The sequence below is a fragment of the Danio rerio genome, chromosome 1 (assembly GCF_049306965.1).
Source record: "Danio rerio strain Tuebingen ecotype United States chromosome 1, GRCz12tu, whole genome shotgun sequence".
Lineage (NCBI taxonomy): Eukaryota > Metazoa > Chordata > Actinopteri > Cypriniformes > Danionidae > Danio > Danio rerio.
The window spans coordinates 9,081,214-9,101,291 of NC_133176.1; the positions used below are offsets into that span (position 1 = coordinate 9,081,214).

Sequence of the window (20,078 nt, forward strand, 5' to 3'; positions counted from 1 at the left end):
TCTTAATAATCTGTATTACTCATACGAGTGCGAGCCATTCCGTCATCCGTTTGATGCAGAGGGAAAAAAAAGCAAAAATAAAAGCCTGACATGAATATTTCGGGGAAGAAATCAATGAACCATTTGTTAGAACAACTTTTGTTTATTGTGCTTTGCGTGTTTGAACAGGAATCAATGGGGAAAACTAACAGGTAAGGGATAATTGAATGTCGAGGTGTAAAGGTGTGATGCGTTTGCACTTTCATCGTCTGGTCTGCGAAATCAATTGTGTATTGGTCAAAACAAGGGGTGTCAAACAAACTATTAATTAGGTTGAAGATTGAAAGAATTAGGTGATGGTGACATCCAAAAATCAAAATGTTAACACGCTTAGTTATTGTCGGTCACATGTCTTGCAGACTTCAGCTTTTGCTTGTCAGTTTTTGTGCCATTCATCGTCTCTAATTTCTATTTGTTTTAATACTTGAGCTTAATCAAACTAAAATTTGGTTTGTGTCAGGAAAAACACATTTTTCATTAATAATTAATTCCAATTTAATTTGGGTTTATCCAATCATGCAAACATATTTAATATTAAATATGCAAGCAAGTATCAGAAACAGGACACATTCATGGATTTATTGGAGATTCTTGACATATCCTTGATAACTGGGTCAAATATTTAACCACAAACACAAACTCCGGCCAATCAGCAATCTTTCACTCAATCGCCTCTATAAAAGCATTTCATCACTAACATAGAACGCAGCTCATTGACATGCAACAACCAGGTACCCTTTCTTACAGCATCTCTTTACCTCTCGAGTCTACATTACTTGAAAGTATGTATGAGTGTATTAAAGTGAAGGTAAAAATGGTAAAAGGAGGTTACTGTTGTTTTATGATGCTTCTTGCTCGGACTGGTTACCTTTAAATCAGATCTGTGCTAATCAAAATAGAGGGATGGACTTCAAGTTCAAGCTGTTTCCCTGCCAAATTCATTCTACTTCCATTATACTATGAATAAACTATTAAAAAAAATAAAAGTACTTCAAATTTTCGGTAAGGAAAATCAGTTGTGGTCTTAAATTAGTGAAACTGGAATTCATATTGTACACTTGGATGAAAGAACAGGCCAGGCCAGCTCTTTTTCACTCTACTCGTGTCGTGCACCAAACGTGGTTGCAGACGCTACATGGAGGACAAGTGGAGGTTATCTATACAAGAGTCAGCAATACAAAACAGACAGTTAAAACCTGGGAGAAAAAAACTTAAGGGTATTTGACAAAATGATTGTTCCCATTGTTCTGAGAATTTGAAATACCACATGAGACCTACGGAGAACTTATCGCCTCACACGGAGAGTGGTCTGGAGAAAGTCTGGAGAAATCCTGGCCACGTTGTTTTTGTCACTCAGAAGCCTTTAAAGAAAAAGAAAGTTTAGGCCTTGACTTCCCTTTCCCCAAAATCATCTTCTGTTCTTCTTTCTGCTGTTTCTGTCGCTCTTGCTCCAGCTTCATACGCTCCTCGTGTATTTTTCTTTGCTCTTCAACTATTCGTAGCTGGTCCTCTGCCTGTAAGACAGTGAAAAAAAGAGGAGTTTGTTAGTGTGGTAATCTAGAGGTACCGAAACCCAGTGTTGATACCTTTGCAAATAGAATGTACCCAATTATAATGCAGATTTCTGTGCGAATGAAATCAGAGGTCTGGGAAGTAGAAGATTGGAAACAAATCTTAATTAAAAAAAATAAATAGGCTACAAGCAGGGCACGACAGAATATGTGGACTTCTTTTTTGGGGGGGGAGGGATTATAGATTTAATCTGGATTTATGTGGAATGATTTTGAGAACATAGGAGCTGAAAACTTTAAAAGAAACAAAATACATCTTAGCTTTTATTTAAGGTATTACAATGTAAAGACAACCCTAAAGTAGGTCTCTCATACTGTATAATACTTCCACTAAAATAAAGAAAAACCCTACCTTAGCAAGGTATTATAATTATTTTAGTCAAAGAACATCTTTAGAAATGACAATTTCTTTATTTATTCCTTTTCTTTAGGAAGAAAATACATTTCATTTAACTCATGCTAAATATTGCAAACAAAAACTACAACCTACAACATTTCAACAAAACTGTATATATTTATATGATTTTTTTGCTATTTTTTAAAATTGTATTTAATATTTTTCATATAAATTAGAACATATAAATTTGGTCTACTAATTTTTGAACTATTAATATAAGTTATTTTGTTGGATTAGCTCCAGATTCGGCTTTAGTTCTGATTAATGTATATGCACAATTATAATATTGTAAAGCATCCAATAGAAAATATTAATTTAAATGAGAGATTGGTGGGGTGTGTACCTATATATGCTGAGCACTATATATATATATATATATATATATATATATATATACACACACACACTCAACAATCTGTTAAAATTAGCACATTTTTGCTGTTTTGGGCTTAAAACTATTCAGTCCTAATACATATTACAAATATTGCACTGTGTTCTCTATTTATTTCCTTTTTGACCAGTAATGTAAAAGCAAACAAAAATATATCTAAGGTCTCCAACAAATAATTTTACATCCATCCACAGTCTCTGAAATGGTTCTTTCAAGGATATGGTCTATCTAAACCCCACTTTTGTAAAATACTACACTGCTCTGATTGGTCTGAAAAGGTTAGGTTTGTTGTGACTGGTCCACCAATTACAGCATGTCGCCAATTACCATTTCTCAATTTCAGCAATGGCATCGGGTCGGTTTTACCAATATCACCTAAAGCCCAAGCCTTTATTCTATGCAAGAGCATTTAAGATGAAATTGCTTTAATAGCACAAAAGTGTGTTCTCATGTGAATGTCAATACCCCTAACAAGCAGACAGTTATGTACAGTAACTGTTTATAAAGCTTACAAGCATTGCAATGTTTTGGAATGCTAACAATTTTGCAGCAGAACAAATTAATACAAAAACCAAGACAATTTACGCAAGAATTCTCACAGGACATTGTCATAATATATTAAGAAATGCGTTTATAATCACTACTCCCACGCTTTGATTAAAAGCTTCAAGCTGTTCTCTGTGATGTTTAATATAACGTACATGAGCGTTTTACTTACAGTTCGTTTCATTTTGAATCTTGCATCATCTGTGATGTGTAGGACATTCATGACAAACCGAATTTTGTGAAAGCTGTCTAGAAGCGACCGCATCTGTCGGCTCACTTTCACATGTTGACAGGACAATCTTGACCTTTATAGCTCTGAATTGAGAAGATCTCCTATATAACGTCTGATTTGTAAGATTCATCAGGACCAGAAGTAAACACTGTTCTTCTTTTGGTTTAAAGTGCAATTGAGAAGGAAAAACTCCACAAAATAAAACATACTGGAAGTAGTCCATACAGTGCAGAGGCCATTCATTCTATATGAGAAGACTGTAAGATGCCAATGGAGTGCTAATTAAAAAGGCTTCAAGGTGCTTAAAACTTTTACAGTACTACTCACTTCATACAGGAATTCTTAAATCACATCCATGACACTAATTTGTGCTCAGTGCAGAGTAGATTATATGTAATCTGGATTACGTAGCCAGATTAACAAAAATAAATCTATACTTGTAATTAGATTATATTACATTTTAAAATAGATTTAATCAGATTAACTTTTTTGTGGAATAAATGATTACAAATTATATAATCGTGTAATATTGCAGATTTTTTGTTAAAATATCCACAATATTGAATGGTCCTTTAAAAGGATATGGAAAATTAACTCAATTCATTTCATGTCATGGTTTTATCTTATTTAACTTAAAAAAATTACATATACATACACAGAAACACATATATAATATATACAAACACTACACACTGTAAATGTCTATATATATATATATATATATATATATATATATATATATATATATATATATATATATATGTATATATATATACACGTATATATATACACGTATATACATGTATATATATATATATGTATATATATATATGTATATATATATATATATGTATATATATATATATATATATATATATATATATATATATATATATATATATATATGTATATATATATATATATATATATATATATATATATATATATATATATATATATATATATATATATATATAAATAAATATATAATATACTTTAAATGTAATAGAAGTATTATTATTTGCTAGTGGTTTTGATTATATTTGCTGCCATTTATCATTTTACAACTAAATTATTATCAAAAAATAAAATTAATTGTAATTGGAAAAATTTAATTAATGATTCAGTGGCCTATTTTTTTAATTATAAATTGCACTTATTTTATTATTAGATGTATAAACATGAATAAAGGAAGAAAAAATGTAGGATTAGGGGCAAATACATTTTAATGGTTGCTTGTCACCACCTACTGGGGATCTTTTGAATTAACAACTTACTCTTTTACTCCATTTTTGTATCACTATGGCAGACATTGGTGTTTAAATCTGAATTATAAACTTACACAGTTCAGTACAACACATCTGTGAACATGTCAAGGGTTTAATAAATATTTAGCAATAAGACAGTGTGGGTTTCTGAATCCAGTTTTTAATCAAATAAAGCAATGTGTTTAAATTCATTTTTCTATTAGTATTTAATTAAAACCTATAGATTTTTTAGCAACTCATGAACAGCTCCAAAATTTGTAGCGTGCAAAAATTTTCACTTATACTCACCAAGGCTAAAATTACAATGTAAAAAAAAAATGCATAATGCAAATAAAAAAAAAAAAGTAGTCAAATATAAAATACGATTTTCTATTTTACAGGGTTCATCCACATTTTTACTACAAACTTCCATGACTTTTCCAGGACTTGAATCAATTTTCATGACCTATTGTTTCATGTAATGTCTATGTATAGATGGCAAATCATAAGAAAAACAATGCACGTATAAATTTATTACAGCATATCATAAAATCTCTTTAGTTTCAATAATTTTTATCTATATAAAATAGATGACGCTTACACAGTAAAACTACTTCTATTGTAAAGCAGAGATTACACTGCACTTTTTGCTCCTTGGCCTTTATTCATAGGCATGCAAATGCAGCAGTCCAGAAACGCAAGCAAATTTCACTGCATTTGAAAGATCAAGCTTTGTGAATTCTTATCACGTGATTGCATTAGACCAATAGAAGATCATTTAAAATAAGAAATTTAAAATATGGAGCAATCGCTCACTATTATTAATGTCTAATCATATTGTTTAAAACCACCCCTTTTCACAGCGCCATACGACAGAATTCCGCAAGCACAAGCTGTAGTGTGACCGCAGCTCAAGTCGCTTAGGACAAAAAACGTCTGCTAAATGTCAATGTAAATGTAATTTTTATGATTTTTCCAAAATCTTGTGGGTTTTTCTGTTCCAAAAAAATGTCCAGGCCTGGAAAATGCCACGTCAAAGTTCCATGACTTTTCCAGGTTTTCCATGACTGTATGAACCCTGATTGTAAATAAAATTCAATCCAGTCACACCAAAGCAGAATTTCCAGCATCATTTTTAAGTTTCACATTCAGAAATCTTTCTATTATGATGATTTGGCACTTCATGTTATTGTGATTCTTAATAGTTTTGTGAAAATGATAACTTTTTTTTTAGGTGGTCAGTGTTTCCGCTAGGATTTTTTCTAGCTGTGGCGGCAGGTCTTTTTTTCACACAAATCTACCTGTAGCGTTATTTCAATGACAAATGTCGCGAGCGCATTATTAGAAGTCGAGATTGCATTATGTAATACAGGGCTGATAGTGGAAAAAATTCCTGAGCCTGAACTTTTTTTCCTTGCCCCTGAGGTGAGTAGGTGTGGGGGTACTATGTATGCAACGCACTTTTAACACATAACTTGTGGGCCCCTGGGCCCAAATATATTAACAGCCTATGTATAACCCTGATCATCATTATTGTCAAGTGGCTCTTTTTAGACATGCCAGTAATGTCAGTGACACATGCCAGTGTCAGTGATCTTGTGACATTTGCCAGTAGGTGTCAGTATAAGCACGTTATAAGCACATTAATCTTATAAGTCTCTTTGCTTTAATATTTAAAAATCATTAGGCAAATGACACCTGTTATCTTTCATGCATAAATGTTACGAGTTTTCAACATGCATTTTATTATAACTTTTTAAAGGATATTATTTAAAATACCTTAAAATGAAAATAAGTTAAACAATAAAATAAATGAATGAATTAAAAACATAGAGAAGTCCATATTGTAGGGAACAAAGGAACTGCCAGGATGCAATAATATACAGTACAACAGATAAGTGTAACCCCTCCCATACATAAGCATGCCACAATAAATTTGACTGACATGTACTGTCAAATGACTATATTACGTACGGAAGTATGACTACGAATACATCAAATAAATGCGTTTAAATTAAAACATCGTGGAGTAGCTCAGCAAATAAACTAACTTGCGACGCGATAAATTAGGTTAAAAGTCGCGTAATGATTAAATATAGTTTTGCTCGTGTTAATTAATGTCATAAGCTTCGCCGGGTGTCGATGTCACTGCAGTGACATGCAGCGCGACACTCTGAGTGACACAGGTCACTACACATGCCATTAGCGAGTGACACATGACAGTGGAAAACCTGACGTGCCACCGGAAGTGTCACTACACTCAGTGGCATGTGCCAGTGTCATCTGTACGTCAGATGTCGTGTCACTCCATGTTAAAACTGCTACTGTGAATCCGCGTTCAAGCGCACACAATAAGCTAAAACTCGCCCCAAGCACCGGCAAAAACAAATAACAATGAATGTGTCGAGGAAAGAGTAAGGACATATCTTAATTATTTATTAATAAACTTATTCTGAGTCAGTGTCGCAAAGATCCTGACTGGCAATCTCCTCTTGGACTCGCCTTTAGAAATTCATCTTTACGGATTACATGAAGGAGTTTTTTTGTTTTCGATTTGTTTTATTTCGTCAAGCAATAATTTAAAGCTTTCTATAAATATATTTATTATGTCTGTGAGGCATATACATTTTGCTTCATTTTGTTAAGCGCTCCTGTTCAAAAACCAGACGACAGAAAGCGCATAATTTTGGTTTTCTTTATTTTATAAAAACGCTGTAACGTTTTTTAATGTATTACTCGTACTTTGTGAGCAAAAATGACGGATAACTTTAAATTGCTCCCACTGAAAAAATGCAAGTTATTGCTCTGGTGCCTCGATGTCCAGCAAGCTTTTTATAAGCAAACTATGCGCCTAATAGCACACATTCTTTAACGTTTAAGCTACCATTGTTTTATACTTGAACTGTTTTATATCTTTTATTTTAGGCAAGTCGTGATGATCTGAGAAGGCAAACTGATCAAACAGACAATGATGGTCTTCCGCTGGGCGCTGTTCGTTAAAAAAAACAACTTATTTTTAAAATGCTCCAAACGTTTTTCTAAATAAGCTGAATAAAAAAACGAAACTAAATATAAACACTTTGACATTAGGCTACATACAAAACTGAACTATTTCATAGCTGAAACACTATTGTTTAAGGAGAAGGGGGAAATATATTTTTGTCCCGTCTATTAATTGCTTCACCGTTATTTCGAGAATAAACCCAGCGTAAATATGCAGATGTCATTCCCAAAACATATCAGCGTATATGTGCCGAAAACGAAAGTTTCATACAAATTCTGAATGGATTATAGCCTGGAAAGTGCAAAGCACGCTCCTCTTATTATCACTAAAAAGCGTCACTAATCTTAGTTCATAGAGATCTCACAAAGATCCGTTATAATTTATAAAGCTCTCTAAATTACACAATTAATCTTTTATTTACATGGCGTCTACACTCAAAAGATGATTCACGAGCACACAAAATGGCACTTAATAAAACCAATCCGGCGCTTTCAGCAGTGAGTGAATTCTGTGAATCTAGAGAAATGACAGATCAATATCCGTGAACCTGATTTTTTTCCCCCGCAGCCACAGTACGCCGGAAATCCGGCGTGGTGCCGGAACGCTATCACCCCTGGTAATAGTCTACAGCATGCAGATCTCTTTGCTTGCGTGCCAATTTCCTCTGCTCGTGCACAAAACTTCTTGCATGCCTCCTAAAATATAAGCCGCTTCAAGAGCATGCAGATCTTGTGCTCCTCTCAAATAATTGCTGCTGAAATGTGATTTAGTGCGTTTATGTAACGAGTATGTCTCCAGCATTTATTAGATTTGCTAGGAATATTTATGAATGTCTCCCTAATAAACCTACAGATCGATATTCATGCGTCGTGAAACGGCTATACATCGTGTTTGCTAGCCCCACGCATCACGCGCCTGTCAGCCAGTCAGCACGTCACCTTAAAGGGTTAAACAAATGACACACAGCACTACTACGTTTACAGAGAAGTTTGCGCTGTTACAATTCACTTAATCTTTAATACATTTTGGTGCGATCATTACCCGCTATATTAAAAATAAAATGTTTTGAATGAGAAGCTATAATGTATCCGTGGAGGGATGAATTTTGGCGTGATGCCGCGCCATGGAAGAATGAATGTAGCGGAAACCATGGTGTTGATTTTCCAAATAATAGCATTTACATGAAATATACATTGATTTCTTAATCTATACATTTTCACAGCCTCTTTAAATCATTCTACTAAGTAATAAATCTACTTTAACATCTTTAAAATGTATTGCTTCAACTATAATCTTTCTTTGGTTCAAACGAAAAATCTCACATGAATTTTACCAGTGATCATTTTCTCATTCTCTAGCACTACTCACAAATCTGACACCATTTGATCCTACTTTAAACAACACATACCAGTTTAGCTTGAGCGTCGGCTATCTTGCGATTGTTGTCCACCAGGATCTTCTCCAGTTCTTCGCGTTTGGATTTCTCTTCCTCCTGCAAACGCAAAACGCTTCAATGAAGTTGCAGTAACCGAAATACTAATCATCAACATGAGAAAACACATAAATGATAAAGAAGATACAATCAGCTCACCAGAAATGGGTAAACCTACAGTACACTTGTCCTTCACTCACCAATAAAATTCCTAGAGAAGTCAGTGTCAAATTGGGTATATGTTCTTGTTTTTTGTTGTTGTTTTATTGTGCAGTGTACCACCAATCAGCAATGGAGGGTCTTTAAAGCTACTGACCTGTGTTCTCGGTACTTCTCTACTTACATCTCACTCTCAGAAAAAAGGCCACACAGTGAAGTGCCGTCTGAGCAGCAGTCAGCTCAAATATAGGAGTATAGGAGGAACACAAGCGTGAACAACTTTCATCACTTATATTTAGAAGCAACTGAGACGAATAGTGAAGTTCAGGCGGATAGAAACAAAGACTTGTGGAACTCATGAGCTGTTTGTTAAAGAAAGCTGTCAAGGGTGAAAGATTCAATTTAGGGATACAATAGACAGTATATCTAATACAATATAAAGAGCAGGGCCTAAAATGAACACCATAAAAGCACCAAATATTCGTTTAAATTGTCATTAATTGTCAGTAATTGAATCAATTCAAACAATGATTGTGATATTATCGATATACAAATGATCAAACTGTTGTTGTTATACAAGTATGTAATCTGATACACTGTGTTTCACTGTAATGTTTTCACCACATTAAGTGTCTCTGAGCGGTTTGGATCACATTAAATGGAGAACCTCTTTCTTGCAGGTACTTTTGAGTCACTTACAACGAGTGTTGGAGAAAATTACTTGGAAAGTAATGCTTACAATATTGAGTTACTCCACAAAAAAAGTAACTAGTTTCGTAAATTTCTTTTTATGGAAAGTAATGCTTTACATTGCTTTTGAGTTGCTTTTTCTCAGGCTTGACCTCTTGCAGAACTTTTCCCTCTTAAATAAAGAAGCTCTGCATTCAACAACACACTTTATAACCTTCATTTACTTTTTTAAAATCACATAAAGTAATAAAAATTTATGATATTATCTTCTGAGAACTTCCAGACCCCAGAGCTACACAGACATAAATAAATAAATAAATAAATAAATAAATATATATATATATATATATATATATATATATATATATATATATATATATATATATATATATATATATACATATATATATATATATATATATATATATACATATATATATATATATATACATATATATATATATATACATATATATATATATATACATATATATATATATATATATATACATATATATATATATATATATATATATATATATATATATATATATTATTGAAGTTTAACACAGTGTTTTTGCTACATTTGCACTTTTTTTTTTAGTCAAGTAAAATCCCTGTCCACTGTCCATCCCTGTTTCATCAATGCATTTAAATTAATAAAAATACTTGCAGTATCTATCTTTGTTTCTGTCTTTTTCCAGGGAAGCACATTCTCTTATTGAGTGCATGATTCAATGTGATAACATCAATTTAAAGTTGCCGATTTATTTTTTAAAACCTAATTAATTAAACTAAAAACAAACTCACATTAAAAAACTCTAAATACTTTTTTTTTAAAGTGATGCATTATTTTACTCATTACTTAGAAAAGTAATATTAATATTGCTCTAATATTACTATTGCTCATAAAATGCATTTGAAAAAGCTGTAAATTGTACAAATAGTGACTAAAAATTACAACAAATGCAATAAAATCATTAAAAAAAAGTTTTTCATTTTAATTTTAACTTTATTTTAATAGAACAAGTAGTTCCTTTAAAAATAATAATATAAACATAATAAGAATAATTGTAACAATAATTAACAATATTAATTATTATAATGATATTTAATAACTTAAAATTTGTTGGCTTGATGAATCTTTTCAGTGAAAATGTAGGTTTATGAGCCATAAAGAAATTCTAAAAAAAAAAAAAAAAAAAAAAAAAGATATATATATATATATAATTTATTTTTATTATTGTGCATATACACCTACAGCATCATATGGGAACAAAATGTTAATTTTAGGCCCAGTTTAAAATTTAAAAATTATAGTAAAATAAAATCAGTTTCATGTTGAAAATGTCCTGTTTTACAACACGATTTCATGCAATGCATAAATTTAGAGTTTCCACTTGAACCACATATTTATAATGTTGAATACTTTCATGTTTGTGGTGTGAAACAGGAACAATTTTAACAAAACTCCAGCAAGACTGACCAATCGGATCACAACCAATAATTATGCATGTTTGCTGCCTTTTCACATTACCTCCCGAGCTTTCTGAGCTGCGAGCTCTGCGTGTCTCTGTCTCTCGAGCTCCTCCAGCAACTGCTTCTCCATGATGCGCTTGGCCTCCTCCACCCGTCGCAACACTTCTCTTTCAATCTCATCCTTTCGCTTTTCAAGTTCCTCCTCCACACGTTTGGCTACAAGTTCCTCAACACGCCGCGCTGTCTCCTCCTCAATCAGCCGCTCCTCGATCTCCTGCTGTCGACTAAGAATTAACACAGAGCTTTCACTCAGCATGCTATCAGAAACTGCCCACAGGATGGATCGCTTGTGTATAATTTTAGGGTATGTTCACACTTGGCAGTTTACATTTGATTAAAACAACTGCTCTGTTTGTATGGTTAATTTGAATAAGTATACACACTAATAACTGAATCCCAGTGCACAAAAAAAATCACATACTATCTTACAAGATTAAATCACATTTTTAATTATGCAAATTCTAATGCTTACCTTACAATGAACTTTATTGTATTTTATATACAGGCTTAATACACATTTTTACTTCTATAATTCGATGATTTTTTCAAGATTTTCAAGTAAATTTTCATGACCTAATGTTTCATGCAATGCCTTTATATATGTGGCAAAAGAAAAACAATGTGTGTTCAAATTTATTACAGCATATCGGAAAACACACAACAATCTATTTAGTTTAAATTTATATTTCACATATTTAATCGCTTTTCAGCTTAGTCTCTTTATTAATCTGGGGTCGCAAAAGTCGAATGAACCGCCAACTTATCCAGCATATGTTTTGCACAGCGGATGCCTTTCCAGCTGCAACCCATCACAGGGAAACATCCATACACATTCACTTACACAAAAACAAAACGGTCAGTTTATCTTACCAATGCACCCATAGCACATATCTTTGGACCGTGAGGGAAAACGAGCAACCAGAGGAAACCCACGCGAATATGGGGAGAACATGCAAAGTCCACACAGAAAAGCCAACTGACCCAGCCGAGGCTCGAACCAGCAACTTTCTTGTTGTGAGGCAATTATTCTACCCACTGCACTATATTCAAGTATACAGATATCTTTTTTACATTCATTTTCAAAAACTTTGTGGGGTTTGTTTTTTCATTTTTTCCAAAACTTTTCCAGGCCAGGAAAATGCCATGTCAAAATACCATGACTTGTCCAGGTTTCCCATGACTGTATGAGCCCTGTATATAGTTCTACAATCATAAATGCAAATAATTATATTGCAAACACATTTTTTTTGTATTTACATAAAATTATTAAAAAATATTTACTTTCAATTTCACATTCACTTATTAAAAAATAACTACTTGAAACAAAAATGAAGAAAGCAGAAGGAAATTATTTATTTGAATGGTTAAGCCTGACATGTTTACTCCTTCAAATCTTATACCGGTCCATGCCTATTTGACACGTGGACTGAAAATAGAGCCTCGTAAATATCCCTGTACTAAAATTCGTACATTAAAGGGACAATTCTCCCAAATTGTTATACTTATACATTATTCACTCCCAGTCAACAAAATAAAGATATTTTGGAAAAATCTAAAAAACACAGACATTTAAAGTAGGGTAAAACACTGAGGTTGGTTTTATATTCCCACACTCATAACTAATATAATTTCAAAAAAGTATTCTCTGCAAATGTTAAATAGAGAAATCATATTAGTAGCCAATGACTATCAAATTACAACCCTGTTTAAATAGTGCTAATGCTGACTTTATGTCATCCTTACACGCCATTTAGACCGAATATTCACAGTACAGTTATAGGGGCCACAAGTTGTCACTGTTCAGAATTTAACGAATGTCTGAATATAAAACCAAATTTACCTCAATTAAAAAACAAATACAATGGAAGCCAATGTTTAGTTTTACATCTTTCTTCAAAGTATCTTCTATTGTGTCCAACAGAAGTAAGAAACTCACAAAGGATTTGAAACGAGTGAAGGAGTAAATGATGACTGAATTTAGATCTTTGAGTGAACTATCTGACATGGATCGAAGAACAATTGATTAAGGTAAAGTTGGTTTTATATTCACACATTCATTCAGTGACAACTTTTAACATGCTCATATATTGTGTACTGTACTTTGAATATTTGGTCTGAAACCACATGCGTGTTCGACTTAAAAACATTAACACTATTGACTATGAACAATGTTACTTTGATAGCCATTAGCTGCTAATATGATTTCACTACTTGGAATTTGCAAAGCATACTTTTCTGAAATTATATTAAGGAAAACGTCCAAATGTTTGAATATGAAACGATTTTTACCCCAATGTGAAATGGTACTTAAACAGTAACTTTTAAAGGCTGTAAGACTGAGGTGTTGTTTACTGTACATTGGTAACAGATTTATTTGATGAGAGAGCAGGTCGGCTACTCACATTCTCCTCTGTCTTTCCATCTCGACTTTCTTCTCTTCCTCTTCTTTCTTCTGCTTTTCATCCACAGCGCTCCTCTTGCTCAGCGCCCTGCCGAAAATGTCGATCCTCTCTGGCGGAGATGCGGCTCTCTCTCGGTCCCGCCGAGACGTGGCCGTGTTTGATCTGGACCGGGAGCGCGACTCTCTCCTGCGGTTCCTTTTGGACTCTCGCGACTTGGAGCGCCTCTTCCTCTCCCTGTCCCGGGATCTCGATCGAGATCTGCTTCGCTTTTTGCTGTGCTTACTGGTTTTGGAGTGCTTGGAGCGGGAAGAGCTGCGGCTCCTCGAGCGACCCATTTCAGACGCCGGTTGAGTTGCAGAAGCCAGGAGACTGAACACCACTAAAGCATCGGACTGACGAACACACACACCTGCTAGACCTTCACGCTAACCCCAAATCGCACATTTAAGGAATCAGCGCAGACTGCATGACAATAATCTCGAAGGCGGAACTCTTATTTGGAAGTAAATGGTTTAATAACAATGGTATTTTATCTGCAGCATACAATTTATCTTGTATAGTTAAAAAGCAAGATGGAGGATGGCTGATCTCAGATCCCAGCATGCAATTCCTTGTTTTTCTTTTGTTGTGAGGATCGAGGCTTGGCCACATAGACGATTGCCATCATGTGGCGTGGAGAGCAAACGAGTGAATTGTTTGGAGTTCATTCAATGAACCGATTTGCAACCGAGTCATCACTCTTATTTCACTCTTGCATAACAAAGCTCTAATTTGAAAATGAAATGTAGCCACATTTTATCATTTTTGTAAATTAGCCTTTAATGTTTTTAGATTATTTTAAAATCTCATTAAAGTAACTGGTCATTAGCTAAAATGTACAAAAACATTTATGATGGATTTCTTATATTGTTCCCCTACATAATGTTAACGTTTACTATTAAATAGAATTAAAATGTGTCATATCATACAAAAATAACTTCATGTATTTTGAATATATATTCCCGAAAATGCACAAATCAAAAATCTGGAGCAAGTTGGCATCAATAGCCTAGTGGTTATAAGTGCGGCGACATATAGCACCATGGTGCTCATGGCAACCCTAGTTCGATTCCCAGCTTAAGGTCCTTTGCCAACCCTTCCCCTCTCTCTGCTCGAAATACTTTCCTGTCTGTAACCTCCACTGTCTTATATCAAATAAAGGTGAAAAACCTTTTTTTGGAGCAACCGCTTTTCCTGGGCTGGGTTGCAGGGGCAGCAGTTTTAGGAGAGAAACCCACACTTTCCTCTCCCCAGACAGCTCCTTCGGGGGGATCCCGAGGCGTTCCCAGGTCAGTCGAAATAGTCCCTCCAGCGTGTGCTGGGTCTTCCACGAGGCCTCTTCCCGGTGGGACATGCCTGGGACACTTCCCTAGGTAGGCGTCCAGGAGGCATCCGAAACAGATGCCCGAGCCACCTCAGCAGACTTCTCCCGATGTGGAGGAACAGTGGCTCTTCTCCGAGCTCCTCCTGGATGTCAGAGCTCCTGACCCTATCCATAAGATTGCACCATGCCACCCTTCGAAAGAAACTCATTTCGGCCACTTGTATCGAAGATCTTGTCCTTTTAGTCATGACCCAAAACTCATGGCCATAGGTGTCGTAGGAATGTATTGATCCGTAAATCGAGAGCCTTGCCTTCCGGCTCAGCTCCTTTAACACAACAGTCAGATGCAACGACCGCATTACTGCTGCTGCTATACCAGTCCGCCTGTCAATCTCACGTTCCATCCTTCCCTCACTCGTAAACAAAACCCCGAGATTCTTGAACTCATCCGCCTGGGGTAAGAACTTTCCTCCAACCTGGAGATGGCAAAGCACCTTTTTCCGGTGGAGCTCCATGGCCTCGGACTTGGAGATGCTGATTCTCATCCCAGCCGTGTCACACTCGGTAGCAAACCAATAATTACTGTTTCAAAGCAGCTTTACAAAAGGTGATGTCTATATGTACATATTTAATGAAGTGTATGAAATTAAGTGCAACATTGAAAAGCTTAGTCTTTGTCAATATTATATAAAACCACCACGACACCTGCTGGTAAAAAACATCTACAGCAACTCAATGCAAAATACTGCAAGGCCAGGTTTACGTCATCTAACTCCGCCTAAAAACTATACGTCAGCATGCGAAAATTTGTAAACTCAGCAGAAGTATAAGATTACTTCACAAAATTTACCCTTGCAAGGTAGCGTTATCTAAATTTATGGATGTTGACAATACTTGCGCATTTTGTAATATGTAGACTTATCTAATGTTTTCTTTTTTGTGATGGCTTTCTTAAATTTTGGTATGATGTTAGTGACATGTAATTCAGGCAAAAAAAAAAAAAAAAGAATTAATAACAGGCTCTCTTTAAAAGATGTCATTTGCTTTTTCAAACACACACACACACACACACACACACACACACACACACACACACACACACACACACACACACACACACACACACACATTCGAGTTTGTTTTACATCTTACAAGGTAAATATTTTATTTATAAACAGAAGTTCGCGAAGTGTATACCAAATTGCAATTTATTTTTTAGTAGAAATGGAAACTTTGAAAAAGTCTCTAATGCAAATTAATAACAAAAATAATGACATGATGTTACATTTCATGGAGGATTTGTTTCTGGTATAGGCCTACTGATCCTCTGCTGTAAAAAAAAATAAAAAACAGTAGTATAAGATGAAAGGATGGAGAAACCACGAAACCCAAACGTTAAGTTTCATCTGTAAAATACCAGTCCATGGTAAAAAAATAAAACTTGCAGCGACAAGTTTTGACAGCGTTAGAAATAGTAGGTATTGGCTTAATCTTTGGTTTAGTATGCTACTCTTATGTCTTATATGCCACTTTTTTCCCATTTCAATGTTGGCACGATGTGTAGTCTAGCCTACATGAAATATATATAAACAATTTCTAACGTTGTCAAAACTCGTGTGGACATAATTTATTTACCACAAGATGGCAGCCAAGGATCGCCAAATAGTTGAATGAGAGTTTTTGGTCATTTGGGAAATGGGTTGGAACCTTTCCACTGCTTTTTTTGTGTGTCCCAGCCTAAATTATTTTCTCATGATAATATTCATCGCCGTGGAGCGTTCACAAAAGCCGAAAACCATTTGCAGTAGCAAAAACGTCCGTTCTTGTATTAATATTCGCAAGTACGTTAAATACGTAGTTTTAATAGATTTCTCCTTGTTGTGCACAGAGCATCCACTGGGAGGCGTTCAGTAATCGATGAATATAAAAACCGCTTGATGGAAAAAAAAAAAAACTTTTAACTCACACAGCAGCCCTTCATGTGTTCAATGCGGTAGCTTTGGTTCACACCGGTTCACCCACACATAGTTTAAAAATTTATCTATTAGCACGTTACATATATAGCTAATAATAATAATAATAATAATAATAATAATTACAATAATAATAGGCTAATAATAATAACAACAATAGATTAAAAAGATGAAATTTAGCCCAAGGATGTAATGACTCTTTTTGTGACTAAGACAACACTATATTTAGTTTTTCAAATTTGCATTAATTCAATGTAATTTCACTGAAGTGCAACGTGTCAAAACTCGTTAATAGTAACATTAATAATAGCGACATATTTGCTGATGTGAGCTAAAAAGGCACAGTTAATATAGTTTACATTTATTTAGCTTTAAGTGAACCATTGCCAAATGCACATCTATAAACTACGCTTTTTACTTTAAAAATTAAAAGAACTGCAAAACTTGAAATTTAAATAAATGTATTATACAGTATAAATTATTAGCACCCATGCTGCGCAGAGATTGATGACGAAGGCTTAAAAAACAAGACGATCTTACAACTTTCAAGGAGCTCTCCTGAAGCTATTTCCATGAAAGTCTTATTATTAACCTATCCAGAACTGTTTACAAAGTTGCATGCAGTCAACATCTTATAACACACAGTTGTTTCCCCCAAATGAATAGGATAAGCTGTTTCGTTAAGGGGTGGTCTGATTTTGTTGCTTTGACTTGGCGGCAGGTGCAATGACCTTCTATGACTATTGTCTTCTGGCTTTAAAAAAATATGAGATAACGGGAAATGCTTCTCTTATTTTCTTCGAGAAATACACGTCCAAGTAGGCTACAGCATCCCCCTAAGTGGTTTCTACGCGTTAATTGAAATAGTAAATGCGACTGGCAGCGTTTCACATTGATTTATTTTTCACGACAAGGCTTAGTTATTCTTGTAGTTTCATACTTTAATGAAAGCAATTATGATATTAACTAATTGGCAGAAATAATTCTGAAAAGCACAACTAAGGCAATCCATAAAACACCTGGGACGAAAATTTGCTGACAAATTTTAAATATGAGCGTAATTTTAATAATAATTATTGATATTTTAACTTACCTGATATTGTGCTTTTTCATGTGCATTTTTATAATCAGTGTCGTAAGCGTTTCGTTTTTATACATTATCTAGCCTATTGTTTATGCACCAGCATCCAATTGTATTGTAAGATTAGTATGAGCGACTTTCATTGCAACAGAGCAATTCAAGACCAGACAATATTTCAACCTGTCCATAATGAAATTAAAATAGTTACAACTTCGATTTTTACATGATTTTTGAGACATTTAGAGAAGGGCGTGTGTATTACATTCAATAATACGAGGTACGGCCCGTTGGCACATTCATCATCCCATTACTGTACCCAATCCAGGTCCGATACGTGAAGGGTAAAATGAATTACCGACGTTAAGTCGTCAATAAAGTCATTTCAGTAAATGGTGTCTCAGATGACTCCGGCATTATTCAACGGGCTTTATCAGCACTGGGGAAATTACGTTGCCTCTACACCTCGTGTAATACGGCCCTGCTTACCTTGATAAAGCGCCCTGCCAGCGGGTAGTGACAGTGCTTTTGACCGGCTTTTATTCACTCGCTAGTGATGAACGCCAAGCTGATCAGGCGGAATGGGCGCTAATTAAAACCTATAAATTATCTTTTGCAGTCCCTCTCAAGACGTCGCATGCAGCCGAGATAAGAGCTGGAGTGCTAATTTACCGCCTGAAAAGGAGCGTGGCTCACAATGGCTACTTGGCTCAAATAGCATATTGATAGTGTCCTAATTAGAAATTTATTAAGTACCCACTCGAGCTTTTCGAATAAAGATTTCAACCCAACCTGTTTTATATGAATAAATGCTGCATGTACTAAAATTTCATGTTTGCACTAATTATTATTCTAAGTGTTTTGTGAGTGGTCCTTCTTCATTTTTGGCGTAACGTTAGAAAGTCTATTATTTTGCATAATTGGCGAAAAGGAGCTTGAATCCTTACTTAAGATTTCAAAGAATTTACTTGTTATTAACACGTCCCGCTTTGCTAATGGGATTTCTTTTGATGATGCCCATCCGTTTGTAAATCATTTTTCAGGTGTCCTTCCATGAAAGCATTCTGTTAAACGGTGTGTTGTCCTTTGTTTTACACATTGCACAAATGCAACCTGAATGAGGTTAAATTGATAACATCGAAATGCACATGCAATTAGCCTATATCCTTTCAAWWATATATATATATATATATATATATATATATATATATATATATATATATATATATATATATATATATATATATATATATTCAATGTGGATGAATGACCATCACCACATTAGGTTACTACGGCAAAATGGTGTTCAATTAATGACTATTTCAGGTAGAAATTTTTAATGTAACAAAGAAATACAAAAACAAGAAATACGCTCTTGTCTGTTGTTTTGCTGTTGTAATTTGAAGATATGAAACAATATAAAATTATTTCACTAAATCGGCTGCAAACATTATTAATTAAATGATAATAATAATAATAATAATAATAATAAAAATAATAATAATAAATATTCTAAATAATAATTTCGGTTTCTTAATAATTCCTTTCCTATGACAATAGAATAATAATTATTCTCACACAGAATAATAATCTTGCTCAGATGTGATGAAGCCTCACCCCTGTTTTCTTTAACTCCGTCAGCCGCCTATAAACCTACATTATAACGATCTCAGAAAAGAGCTATTTGCGATGTTATTAGGGTCTAGTTTTGGCAACACAAAATACAAAGGAGCACCTAAATACTGAATTATCTGTCTGCAATTTAGGATCTATCTGTCAAAGCCAGTGCCTATCCAGAAACATCCAGTCCTCATTAGAGTGGATTTAACATTCTCCGGCTTATTTGGTCTTGGAAATCCATCCATTCTTTATTTGCATAAGATCGTAAAATTCTATTGGACATTCTCTTCTTGTGACACCAAGGATGTTGGTACCCCATTGGTCCATCGCACGTGTGTCTCTCTCACGTGCTTCCGGTTAAGGAAAAAAAGTATGTGAGGGGCACAGTGATTTTA

The 20,078-nt window shown here is 34.3% G+C and overlaps 1 protein-coding gene across 1 annotated transcript; it reads right to left on the reverse strand.

The window, feature by feature from the left end:
- Positions 1–604: 604 nt before the first annotated feature.
- arglu1b (arginine and glutamate rich 1b) lies at positions 605–14,252 on the reverse strand. Its single transcript, NM_200162.1, is given in 4 exon segments — positions 605–1,553; positions 8,836–8,919; positions 11,246–11,471; positions 13,650–14,252. Coding segments are annotated over 4 exon segments (810 nt in total). The 5' UTR covers positions 13,985–14,252; the 3' UTR covers positions 605–1,388.
- Between the last annotated feature and the right edge of the window lie 5,826 nt (positions 14,253–20,078).